At 42.4% G+C, this 14,049-nt stretch overlaps 1 protein-coding gene across 1 annotated transcript; it reads right to left on the bottom strand.

Annotated features, from left to right (window-relative positions):
* Positions 1-685: 685 nt before the first annotated feature.
* On the bottom strand, positions 686-12,803 carry mccc2 (methylcrotonyl-CoA carboxylase subunit 2). Its single transcript, XM_037483365.2, has 17 exons — positions 12,563-12,803; positions 11,174-11,240; positions 10,509-10,593; positions 10,112-10,213; positions 9,733-9,860; positions 9,498-9,610; positions 8,646-8,759; positions 8,193-8,257; positions 7,272-7,371; positions 6,913-7,008; positions 6,216-6,288; positions 6,044-6,120; positions 3,792-3,858; positions 3,399-3,555; positions 2,553-2,667; positions 1,709-1,794; positions 686-1,061 (listed from the first exon to the last, which is right to left on the bottom strand). The coding sequence occupies exons 1-17, from the start codon at positions 12,692-12,694 to the stop codon at positions 944-946; spliced, it is 1,695 nt and encodes a 564-aa protein (XP_037339262.2). The 5' UTR covers positions 12,695-12,803; the 3' UTR covers positions 686-943.
* Positions 12,804-14,049: the final 1,246 nt, after the last annotated feature.

Here is a 14,049-nt window from a genome sequence, read left to right as displayed (position 1 = left end):
TCTGCCGATGTTCGCACAGCGGCATTTAGTGGACGGGGGAAACCAGCAGAGCAGTTCTGCCGGTGGTGGAGGACGAGTTATTTTTTCTTCTCGTCTTAAGGGCCCTCCACTCCGACACAGTGGAGGGCCTCCAGGCAAGCTTTGCTTTTTAAAAATCCAACCCGCTGGCTTTCCAGGAAGACGCTTTAAAACAGTAAAAATCCACAGCAGCACTGAATCCTTGCCCGCTTCAAGTCCTTTGAAGGAGTGAACGAAAAAGAAAAAGAAAAAAAAAGAGGCATTTGTTGCCAAAGTGAGCTCAGATGGTCTATACAAATATGTGAGTGTACCAACTGTGTGCGGCATGTTGGGTTGAAGAGAAAGATGGAGGGGGGTCGGCTGGGGGAAGGGTGCCCAGCTGGTAAAGCTAAGCACTCTTCCTCTGTGTCTCAGCTTCAGCAAACTGCCTGCAGCATGCCATCAAAACAGATACATCGAGATGCAACGGTACATTTGCTCAATTAATAGATGTGAAAAGGCAAAAACCAAAGCTCAGAATGCTTAAGTGCATACACGTCATTTTATCAGATCCTGAGTCTGAAGGCATTTGGAGTGAGCTTCTGTCGTAGTCAGATATTTACAGCTACATAGCCGCCCCTATGCGGTGATTTTCTGCAGTTATTGTTCTGAATAAGGAGACGGCAACTTTTGATAACTTTTGTATTATCTCTACAATTCTTAATTTACAGAACTTGATAGAAAACAAACAAACGAATAGACAGAGTGAGAGGGGAAAGAGGGGAATGAGTGTAACAGTAACAATCAAAAAGGCACAGCATCGAGCCCAGGCTGTGGGACTTCCTGCTCTTAATCTGGTGACACCTCACAGTCCAAAATACAAAAACAGACTAGCTGGGGTACAAAGCACATCTGGAGTCCCCAGCTGTACGAGCTCACGCCAGCATCACATCCTGAACACCCCGAAGCGGGTCTTCTGGGTCGGCGCGTTCAGCGCAGCGCTCAGGCTCAGTCCCAAAACCAGACGAGTGTCGGTGGGGTCGATGATGCCATCGTCCCAGAGTCTGTCAAAAAAAAGTCACATTATTGGAGCACTGCACACCAGACTGATCTGAGGCTTCCACCGGTACTTCAGGTCTCTCACATGAATCCCTTTAATACAGATGCTGTGCTCCTCTCTCAACGACTCCCTCGCATAGCCACCTTTATTACATTTGTTAAAGTTTCATGAGAGACTATAGAGAACCCAACGAAAGTATTGAGGGGTTCTTAGCAGTCAATATATTACACCTGAACCCCAAAACATATCACTAATGCCTCGATTTAGCTTCTGAAGCCGTCCTCCCAGTTTACTATACTAGTATATGAATAAAATCACATACCTAATTGCTTCAACTGTGTGTTACTATGCAAATAACCAATAAAAGCATTTTCAACAATTGGCCCCTCCCATCTGCAAAGCACATCAGTTTCTAGATGTCCTGGCTCCCTGTCACATCACTGTTATGTCTCAATCTTGATTATGGTCTTTATAGTTACATAATCCATTGAAAATTTGAGCTTTCGATCTTAGTTGGGCTCTTTACTCTTCAAATGCAGACATATGTAAAAATTTCAAATATTTGTTTGCTGGTGCTGCAGCATGTCCGCCATAGAAGCAGCCCACAGGACTAATTGAAAAGCAAAGATGATAATCACATTAACATCTCACCTGGCACTGGAGAAGTATGGACTGCCTTCCTCTTCAAACCGCTGCACTATTGGTTTCTTCATGGCAGCCTCTTGCTCTGCTGTGAACTGGGAAACAATTGTGTATTCTAACCATCAAAAGTACAATCATCAAAGTGTTGACTTGTTGTACAATCATCGCTAAGTCTCAATTTGTTGGAGTCCTGTTGAAACCGACATTGGTTTCAGCCAAGAACCAGTGAAATTACATTTTTCACTGGGGGGGGGGGGGGGTGGAAAAACTATTTCTGGTTTCAAGTCTTGATCCGTACATCGTGTTCTCTTTGTAAATTGTGTGCCATTTAGAGTCAAACAGACTACTTCAGGGCGAGCTAACTGTGATTGACAGGTCGCTGCCTAGCAGTTATATGCAGAGTCGCTACGTACTGCCCCTGGTGCGCTCCTTGCTGCCAGGGGCCACCCCCTGCTGCCTGTTCATAAGACCATATTGGAAACGGATACAAAAAGAAACATTTGTGATGCGTTTTCTTGTGTATTGATCCCCACACATTGTTAAACCGCCTTAAACGTCCTCGATTGAAGCGCCTGACTCGAGGGGACATTCTGAAGACATTAATGCGCTCTTAATACACCTGTAAAAGTACCTGACACAATTAAATCCCGCCCATTTGACGACTGCACTATTGAGGGTAATTTATCACCGTAACGCTTGACACGGATATCATTTTATCCTTGTAGAAGTGCCCAACGTGTGGAGCCATTACTCAAAGGAAAGTGTCTCCATAATGCTTTTGCTTTTTGGCAGCAACTCCACAAAAAGCCAATTTGAGCCGTAGGGCTGCGGAATGATGAATGGGAATGGTTACCTCCTTTCCCTCTCGTGCCCTCTGATCCTTGGTGATGGTCGCCAGGACGGTGGCGGCTTGCTCGCCGCCCATCACAGAGATTCGGGAGTTGGGCCACATGTACAAGAATCGGGGGCTGTGAGAAGAAGACACAAATCGTCATTTTGCTCGTCCTCCGCGCAGCAAAAACCACCACCTGCATTAATGAAGATTTAATACGCTAGTAATAATCTGGTGACAACTACGCCGGGACGTGATTGATGAGGGCGCCGGGCCAGAAAACCACCACTTCACAGGAATACTAAATCTCTTTTTTTTTTTTTTTTTTGAAAAAGGTGAGCACCAGCATAGATGTTTCCAAAAACACTGAGCTCTCAAATGTGTTGAGAGTGATCACCACTGGAGTTCGTTTTTAGGTATTTGAATGGATGTAAAACAGAAAAAAATTGGCAAAACTATTTCAGACAATAGCTTGATTGTGAACTATTTACACATTACATCGAAATGTATACCGATGGAAGTCTGTGTACAAAGCACGCACACACACACACACACACACACACACACACACACACACACACACACACACACACACACACACACACAGTGTTTCCAGAATGTTCACATAATTCAAGGTGCCCAATTGGTCCCACAGAAGCAATACGGGACATTATGTAAACAAAATAAGGAATGATTCATAAATAGAATTATAATAAAAACTACAAATGGCTCAAATACAAATGGTATCATTCAGAGAAGAAGAAAAATAAAACACAAGGCCATATGATGCATATTATTCAGACATAGCTCCAGCTCTTCACAGTCCTGAAACACTACAGCTGTATAGTTCCATTAACATGGTGATACCTGTAGGCTCGGCCACACATGCCGTAGTTCCCGGCGCCGTAGGAGCCGCCGATGATGACGGTGATCTTGGGAACATTGGCGCAGGCGACGGCGGTCACCATCTTCGCTCCGTCCTTGGCTATTCCGCCTGCCTCGTACTCTCGACCCACCATGAAGCCTGCGATGACGACGCACAAGATGAAAAACTCTTGTCGTGTCAAGCGATGGAGTCGAGGCGCGTTGAAAGATGAAGGATCCATGAGAGGAAACTAACATGCTTCTTTTATTAAAGGGCTTTAATCATAACGAACAGACTTTGCGATGGGAGTGACACCGAAAGAGAATAAAATCGCCACATCCCATCACACAGCCACATGGCCCCCAACCTCAGACAGATAAAGAATTCCCACTGACCTGTTATGTTTTGGAGGAAAATGAGTGGAATGTTTCGCTGGCAGCACAATTCGATGAAGTGCGTCCCCTGAAAGAGGATTTCACATTTTCAGTTTGTCTAGTTTATTCCCTCCACAAGAGGAACACATCCCAAAGGGTATAACAACAAGACAGACATGTACAATCCACAACCGGGAGGGTTTAGTTTTTTCGGGGCCGATGACCATGTGACCAGGGGTCCATTTCAAGTAGGAGGTTCAACAAACTCGGAGTAAAACCCTAAACGCTGTTTAGAGTTGGTTCAATCAACTCGGAGTAGTTTGACTCAGAGTTGAGCGCGTGCACTGAAGGCAGCATGAATGGAGACGTGATACAACGAGTTACCATGGCAACGACCACATACAATCGGTCGGCATACGTGACCCCTATTGAGCTGGGAAGTATTAATGCAAGTGTACGGCGAGTATGAACCGTAATTAGAAACAAAGCAACAGGCTACTGCAGCAAAGGACAGAAACGTGGGAGAAAACTGCTGCTCAGGTCAACGCGTAAGTTCCAATAGTGATGTCAGTTCATATTTAATGTACACACTAATCATAATCCATACTTTTTACTAATTCCTAGTGGGAAAATTACATTTTTTACACTCTGTTGCACGCTGAATGCACTAGACACAGGCTTGAAATACACACCATGCTCATTTTTAACCACAAGAATAATATCTCTGGTAAAGACTGGTATTGAACCTATAATGTATTTTATTCAGGTGCATCCTGTGGAACTCCTCTTTAAAGGCTCTCACTGCTTTGTGTCCAGGGAAGAAACACGTTTAAAAGGTGTTTCACACGGCTCCACAAACAGTAGCTTTACCAATATTCTCCACATCACCGATGTAAAGGAAACTGCTGTTTGCAAAAAAACGAAATACTATACAAAGAATGTGCCCTGATGTGAGAGCATGTTCACAATGGGTGGCGTTATACGAGGACGGGTGAGGTTTTGTACATATTTAATGGACTGTGAAAAAAACCTGATACCGTTCAAACAAGTAGTTATCTGGAAATGACAATATATCTAAGTGGGGGATCAATATTCTCTCTCGACGTGTAACACCCTGTGAAGTAAAAACCGCTTCTTCATCAACAAGGATCGTCCAGAAAAGGACACGTTCCAGGCTTTAATGTAACAGGTTCTTATTTTGTTCATATGTGGAAACTGCGCCAAAATCCGCCTGATTCAGAGTATGAAGGAATGAATGAGGAAATGAAAGCGCGTCATTGGCTGGCTGCTGTCAGAGGGAGGAGCCTATGAAAGAAACTCAAGGTTTATTGAAGAAAACCTGCTCCCAACCAGGTTAGGTTCACAGGCTCAGTTACCATAACGACTGACCCTGAGCTTTAATTACCTCCCTTTCTGAAACAGACAACCCAGAGTTTCCCTCAGCTTCTTGAAACAGACCCCAGGACTACTATACAGGTGTAGTGGGGCTGTCTGGATCACACCTGGATCAACAAACGCTCACAAGAACTCATCCCTCAGTGATGAGTTCGGTGGATTTGCTCCGGACCGCATGGCCGACAACACAAATCTTCACTAACAACTAGGGAGGGGAGGACTTTTTATTTTGTTTTTTGGCAATTCATCGGTTAGCATAACAGAAGCCTCAGGCATCAGCGCCTCGAGATGCAGGCGCTGTATTGATTTGTGTCCTGCACCACATCTGTGTTCCTCCCATTCGGCGGGCCGACACACTGATGAGATCGTCGATGCTCATTTTGTCACACTTAAAACTCCCAACAACAAAAATAATCAAAGAAACCTTCATTTATTTGTTTCAGGTCAGGCGCCTAATCAAATTCCAAACGGGTTTGAAAAACGTATTAGTCTGTAATGCAGCTCCTCGTCTCCCCCTGTGGAAAGTTCAGCTGTGCACGGCAGACCGGCTCGTTAATTCACTGCGTTATATCGAATGAAAATGATGACCGTCTCTTGTCCATGCTTTGTAAATGCTGTTATTACAAAGCCACCCGTCAGAGTAGCCCCGAGAAAGGGCACCAGGCCGAGAGGGAGACGTCTGCAGCCTGTTTGCTTCAGTCTAAACTTGGAGTCAGTGACTATAACAGCAACGCAGCGCTGGCACCGCGCTCACTCCTCCATCCATCCGCTGTTACCGGCCGTTTCATCGCATGACTAATGACACCGCAGAGGTATTCTTTAGAGAATACCTGGCTCGCACCGCTCCGAGTCGTTCTCGGGAACAAAATGACATTTACCTTTTTCGCCGACTCCGAGAACAAGACGCCGTTGTTGCCGATGATTCCGACGGGGTAACCAAATATTCTTGAGAATCCTGAGACAGAAGGGCGATGCGAGGCCAATTTCAGGGTTGGTAAATGTCATGTCATTTTTTTTTACAAAAGGAAAAAGGAATATTAGTTCACAAACCTGTAACAAGCGTGTTTCCGTAGAAAGCCTTAAACTCATCAAATTTACTGCCATCTACAATCCTGGCTATGACCTGCGATGAAAGGGACAGGGCACAGTGGTAAAGACGATAAGTACATTACGGTCCATCTAAAGTAACTAATGCAAGTCGTGTGATGGAAGCGTTTTGTCAAAAAGCCTAGAAACTTTGAAAAACGTGGGAGCATCCACTTGATCCTGTTTGCTGTTCTAAAACCGTGTGACATCCCTCCAGTTAGCACTACTTCCTGCTCCACATCAGGAATCAAAAGACACGGTCTTTAAACCGAACGAGAGCATGAGGCCGGCCCAGCTGGACAAAGAGAAAACAAAGATTGTTCACTCAGCTACGCACTGTAGTGGTCGAGGTGCATTCTGGTCCTGTGATTTAAAATATGTTTTTCATTAATCCTAACAGCAGAACGGTCTATATGTTTTCAATCAAATCTTGTTTTGTGGCGGTAACACTACCATAAATGTATTTGAAACATGGTAATCAACAGAATATCTACACAAGTTTGACTGTGCGAGTTGTTCAAAAGGCTTCAGTACAACGGCGGACGTTGACTAACATTAGCCATCACCAAGCCGATTTTAGCAGAGATGCTTTTGACAATTTAGCATTATAATATAAGGGAAGGGCGAGCAGAGACAATGTAGAAAAAAGCCAGACAAATACCTCTCTGACATCAAAGTTGCGTTTCAGGTTATCTCCAACGATCCCGTAGAGTTCATCTGCAGGGAAGAGAGGGGCTTCGGTGGGTTCTATAGTGACCTGAAGAACAGAATCCACTTAAGGTCACTGGAAAATGGATTGTGCTTGAATGGTTCTCTTTTGTGAGATTTCAGACCACTTAAAGCACTTAAACATATCATCCTTCACCCATTCATACGCTGATCATTCTTAACCATTCAAGGGTTAACTTGTTATGGGCTCAAGTGTCTTGCAGAGCCGCCATTCCTAATTGGAGGACGACCTCGCTCCACCACTGAGCCACAGTCGTGGTGATTGTTATTGATCTTTATCATTGGACTGACCTCGATGTTTTTCTTGTAGTTGAGTCTTCTCACCGCCTTTCTAGCCAAATGGATTGCATGGTTATCATCCAAAGCATAGTGGTCCGTCACACCTGATTTTCTGTAACACAAGCAACAAATGTATCATTGTGACATCATTACAGCTCCTAAATCACTGGTGATGTAAAAAAAATAAAATAAAAAAAAAACGCATTTTACATCTCTAACCTGGCCCTGGTTCTTCCAGTTTTATTAGATTATAAAAACACGAGGCAGGAGATCTCTGCACAGTGAAGAGCATGTTTGTGCTACATCACCCAGGCTTCATTTCAGTACCTTCGACGTGGCCAAGTCAGGATTCTGCTGAGCCGACTGATAAGTGAGAACCCCTCGATGTCTTCACAACATGACACTTTATACTTCTATCTCACTATCGCAGACGGAAACACTTTTTGACTTCACTAAATTTATTTGACAATATTAGTTATATAGTTGGGCTATATTGCAGATTATGGTTTGGCTGGTAAAAACTATAAACTAATACAAATGTATTATACAGTATCATTCAGCCTTATCATTAAGTGTATAAGGCAGTTCCAACAGGAAGTATTTATGAGTCAATATTAATTTGGAATACGTTTACTGATCTAAAAATCTATCTCACAATTCAATCATTGCAGTGACATTACATAAAAAGGTACATTGACCATTTATAAATGACAATATGGATATTGCCAAATAATTGGCCTGCAGCTTTAATTCAGTGCATTCATACAATACCAGATCACTATCTGAGACATTATATATATATATATATATATATACACATGTTATTGTGCCTAATATTACATTATAGGAAGAGTAGAAAAACTTCCAACTGTAGTAAATCACATTTGGACAACAGCTTCACTATTCATTATGTTAATTATATTTATTTCATACTTGCAGTGAAGATCAGCACCACCCAGGTCCTCTGCAGAAACCTCTTCCCCAGTAGCAGCTTTGACCTATAAAGGACAAAAGCGCAGAGACCCTCAAACAAACGCAAAGCACTCACACACACACACACACCTAAAAGGTCTCCAACCTGGTCAGCGTGAATGAAAGTACATTGCATTAGTACAGCGGTGTCAAACTCATTTCAGGTTTGGCCAGATACTGCCCACTTTGATCGATATGATGCGAGGGGACCTTTCTGTAATTCTCACCATAGCAAAGTCATCCACCGCCAGAGTGCCACACTGGACGCCCAGCGGGCCGTGAGTTTGACACATGTGAATTAGTAAGCTATTGTATGATGTTTGTAAAAAAGCCAAGTATGGTCTATGAACCACTGACAGGATCCAACTTTCATCCTAATCTTGTCATCACTTCAAAAATAGAAACACAACCCACCAGCGGAGGTCCACCCAGGAAAATGGTTCCTTGCTTGCGAACAATGATGCTTTCGTCTGCCATGGCAGGTACATACGCTCCTCCTGCAGTGCAGGAGCCCATCACCACAGCAATCTGAACATGTCAAGCAAAGAGCCCAATGTTAACAATGGACATCCAAGGTTGAAAAGACAAGAACGCGGTGCTTTGAAGTCAATGACTGACGATTTCTATGACCGTGAAATAGCAGCTCAAGGACAACTGTTGTGAATGTGAACGCAAAGAACAATTTAATGGGCACTTGCAATTGAACTCGAACATTGGTAATGCAGCAAGCTAGAGGTAAATGCTTCAGTAACACTAGATATAGCTAGGGTGACACAAAGGGGAGAAGCCTTGAATAATACATCGTGTTAATCATTAGAAGAGATAATACTATTAAGCATAATTGGGCATTCAGTTTATTGAAGTGGGAACATATCAAGCTGCTCATAACCTCGGGGTCTGCTGGAGAGATGCGAGTGCTAGACCCGACTCCTCTACAGCACCCATCGCATTTATCACCACTCACATAAATTGACTTCTAGTTCTTTGGGTTTTTAAAAAGGAGGATGCTTCTTCTTCAGTAGTCAATAACAAGCTGATAATGAAAAGATGAGTAACCTACAGCAGTGCAGTGTATTTAAATACAGAATATATACCACAGTTGTTTCGGATATTTTTCAAGACAACCTTGTCTGCTTCTTGGAACCGAACTGTGAATTATTGCAGCATCAAAGCAACAACAACCACAGGCTTACCGGTGTGAGTGACCGGAGGGTCACGTTAAGTGTGTCACATGATCAGCATCAATACAGTAATCAGCCATCCTACCTGTGCTATTCCCTCTGAAGACAGCCTGGCCTGGTTGTAGAAAATACGTCCAAAGTGATCTCTGTCTGGGAAGACTTCGGCCTGTCTGGGGAGATTGGCCCCTCCTGAGTCCACTGAGGGAGTCAGGAACATCAAACATGTGGAGAACTCCGGGGTTATTGGTTATTGGGGTACGACTACATCACCGCCACACAGTATTTATTACGCAACCGATTGGATGGATCCCACAACTCACCTAAGTAAATGCACGGCAGGTGGTTCTGCTGGGCTATTTCTTGTGCACGAAGGTGTTTCTTCACTGTAACTGGGAAGTATGTGCCTCCTTTTACAGTAGCATCGTTTGCAACAATAACACATTCCACCCTGTGAGAGGCAAAGGAAACTGAATTCATTGCAGTCCACATGGAGCGCTAGAGGGTAAAAATTATCCCAGAAAGCTTATTGAAAGTCAAAATACTGAATTAAAAAAAAATAGTATAATTATCAAACATTTTAATCTGCACCTAGTAAAAGGTTTTTAATATGAATTTGTAGAGGCATAGACACTGCTTGAAATACAATTTTGCTCTGCTGTCTTTTAAGAGAAAAAAAATCAGTTGATTTCTTCTGCTTACCCTGAAACCCGTCCGATCCCAGTGAGGATGCCGCCTGCTGGGACTTCCTCTTTTCCGTACAATTCATATGCTGCAAACTGAGAGAACTCTAAGAAAGGACTCCTGCAAGAAACCATATGAAAAAAACAACATATTATGCATGTTTGCAATTTAAAATGACTCATTTTATACTTTAGATGTCTGATGTTTTGACATCTGATCTGCTGGTGGGTGATGTGAGATGACACACAGCGATCGTCCTTTCCTTGTTCGCTATGTACAAGGAAGTGTGTGCACAGCCCCAGACATTAGAAACCCCTCCGCCTTGTTTGTGTAATGAACCCAACCAGAGCACTACACATCTTTTGTTTCTGTTGGCCGCCAGTGGACAGTGAGTTTGTAACCAAAGATACCGTACCCCGGATCCAGCAGTCGGTCTATTCGCTCTCTGGGAAGCAGTTTGCCACGAGAGGTGTGAAGTCTTCTGGCTTTCTCTCCCCCACCTGGATTGATTAAAAATTAACAGAATCTTACAAGAACTCTTTACACAGTACATACAATAACAAGGATTAAACAAAAAAAGTTAAAAAGAGAATATATTATCTAAATCAGTGGTTCTCAAATGTGGGTATGTGAAGGCACTCCAGGGGGTATGCAAGATATTTTATAAATAAATAGATTTAAAATTGGCATTGGTTGAAGCAGCACTGCTGCAGTAAACACGTCCACGAGGTGCAAGCTTTGTGTTGTTTCAGTGTGAACAGTTTAAGGAATCAGACACTGATGGCACAGCGCTGTGTTTTTTTCCAACCAAAAATTCTTTGCACTGCTTAGGGCGAAATTGGCTGAAAGAAATATTTCTTACGGGGTACTAAAAACAAAAAAAAGGTTGTGAACTACTGATTTAAATAATTCATTTAAATTAATTTTATTAAAACAGATACAGGGAAGTTATTTTTTTTTTCAAAACTGTCATCAGATGGTCTGAACTTAAAAGACCAAATCTGAGCAGTTGGAATGAAAACACAAAGGGGTGAATTGATGCACAGTGTAGCATGTGCTGCGTAACGTGGTCACACCTACCCAATTTGACCTTCTCTGTCCGGCTTTTCAGTTCATCAACAATAACCTGCATTCGCTCATAGTTCTCCTGAAACACAAGTAGAAAGCTTGCCATTACATCACATGTCATTTAGCGGACGCTTTTATCCAAAGCGACTTTCAATAAGTGCATTCCAACCATAAGGATACAAACGCAGAAGAACAAGAAGCCATGCTAAATGATTTCTACAAATACAATTTGTGGCAGACATGGCATGACTTTAAGGAAGTGATAAGAGTTACGGTTGTATGCTGCAACTTCTATTTGGAATAAAGCAGTTAACAAACCTATCACTCATCCAGATGTATTGGTCAGGATGAAGGGAAAAATCCATAGGCTTTCAGCGTTGCTGTAATTTGGGGTTGTGAACTTCACTTAGACTTGTTTACCTTTGTTGCGTTTTAAGTCTTTCACTAAGCTGTAATAATAAAAGGTGTGACTGCAGCTCCATCCAGTGTAATTATTTGGTGCTGCATTGGTGAGGAAGAATTGATTCGTGGTTATGAATGTGGAGCTGTGGTACAACCGCTACATGAATGCTTCTTGGGATTAAACTTCTTTTCAGACCTTTAACAGCAATAAAATATAGAATAAGCTCTGTGCCCCGCCACTACGAGGTCACACACACATGTTCGGGAGCCATTCATGTCAGTGCGTGGAAAAATAACAAAACAAAAAATTATCATTTCAAAAAAATGATATACATATTTTCAGCGGGGGGCTGTTATAATGGTTGGGGAAACAATTCCATGATAGACTTTTATCATGTTTGCACTTAACGTTAGTATTACTTCTGCCATGTACACCCCTCTGTCAAGTCTGGATAACTTTAGCAAAATGTACCTCATGTACCTGATTTACTCAAAGCCAGAGTCCCTGTCGTTGGAAGCATCAACTTATCAAAATGATGATTGTGTGACAGGCACAACATGCCAGGGCATAATTTAACAATCCCCCCCCCCCCCGCAGATCCACTTTGTGGACAACATAACCAACGTGAGGGCTAATGTTACTATATTAATCCAGAGATACGTGGACCTATTTGATGACGGGTGTAGTTAAACGTGTGTTATCCATCTAGTGAACCAGATTGAACGCAGTGGTTAGCTAGTGTGATGACGCTAACACCTTGACCGAGCACAGCAAAAGCGCAAGGTTTTGACCGCTAACGTGAGTTAATAAGATAAAACTAAAATCCAGTGGTTTAAAAACAAAAAAAGGTTATAATCCCGGTCAACATCAGCCCCATTATAGCGCGTCTTTACGTCAGCCTGTCAACTGTGTAGCTAACAGCTAACTTTGACATTAGCAGTGAGTACAGTTGTGACGTAATAGTTGTGCTAGCAGACGTTAGCCGCAGGTTAACCTACCTGGTATTCAGAGGACTGTTTATCCGGCAGTGAGCCGAGTCGAGCTACTTGGTCGGCGTAGTAAGACCTCGTGTAAGCCGGAGACACACTCCTGCAACGAAGCAACCACGGCTTTACCGTCCTAAGAAGCATGTTTGATCCTCACGACTGTCTAACCGTGCACTTTGTAGATGCTAGCTTGCTAGCTAATCTAGCGCCGATCCTCTTCTTCTGTAGTTAATGGTAGTAGCACTCTATCGCCACCTGCCTTTACTCCAACTGTGTGCGCTCCACACCTTCTCAGTTGTTCAAATGGTCTAACAATATAATAAAACTATTACAAGATTCCCAAGTAAGTGTAAAATTGAGTTTACAACTGCATAGCAAAAATAATGTTGTATATAGTTCCGAAAAAGAATTAAAACTGCCTTCATCTTGCATAATCATTTTCATCCATTGTGTAGAATAGTGTTTCTCTCATTTCTGTTATTTCAAATTAAGTAGAACTTTTTTTCATTTCAATTGTAAATTGCAGTGTGTTCATATAAAAGAAACCAAGATGGCAAATAGCAGAGGAAAGAGCATTATACAGATGCATACTGCCATCATGTGGATTTAAGCATTATGCACCCCAAATCACTGCAGTGTGTGTGCACGTCTGAAGAGCTTTCCATAATAATGGAATTTGTATTTTTCAGCAACCCATTTTCTCCCTAATATACATTTATAAAATGTTAAAAATCATTAAAATATGAATATATACTTTTCATTTTGTTTTTACCCATAGGTAGGAGTTTTGAGATGCAGTATTAACCTCAGGAATTAAGCCACACCCTAAATATTTATATTCTATAGAAAACTCCTATTTGACTGTAACATACAGCAACATTTAAACAGGCAGAGAAGAGGCCTTGTCTTGTTTTCAGAAAAAAAGCAACTAAAGATGGTTTTAAGTGAGAATTAGAATTAGCCCAAAAGCTTCATAAAAAACAACCCTTCTGACCCCCCTCTGTGCTTTATTTGAGCAAGAGAACCTTTGGCCGAGTATCAACTGAAGAGCATTCAAAACCAAGAGCTTTTAGTTCATTTAGTTTTAAGAGGCCTTTTCTTCTCCAACGCTGACACCCATTCTGTCGGCATGCATAGAAATGTCTTTGACCTCCCCTCAAATGGATGCTCCTGTTTTCTTAGGGAATACACAACTCTCCACTCTGTGCAAACTTGAACCCTCTCACTCATCCATCTGGCCCTACTATGCCGTGACCCTTGAGCCCTTCCCACTCCCGCGGCCCGCTGAAGTGACCGAACAGTGGCATGAAAAGCCTCTTAAAGGTATAATAAAAAAAATAATGAATAACATATTTTAATGATTGGGAGTGGAGTGCAGGAAAGCTGTTAAAAGGCAAACAACGGTTGGATTAAAAACATTGGTTAAGAACATTTGCGCAGGAAATTACAGGGCCACTTTACAGGATTACAGTGGATCTTTTTATCGTAGTATTTTATTA

This window comes from Pungitius pungitius, chromosome 5 (assembly GCF_949316345.1).
Source record: "Pungitius pungitius chromosome 5, fPunPun2.1, whole genome shotgun sequence".
In the NCBI taxonomy this organism is placed as follows: domain Eukaryota; kingdom Metazoa; phylum Chordata; class Actinopteri; order Perciformes; family Gasterosteidae; genus Pungitius; species Pungitius pungitius.
This window is presented reverse-complemented; position numbering and strand designations above follow the sequence as displayed.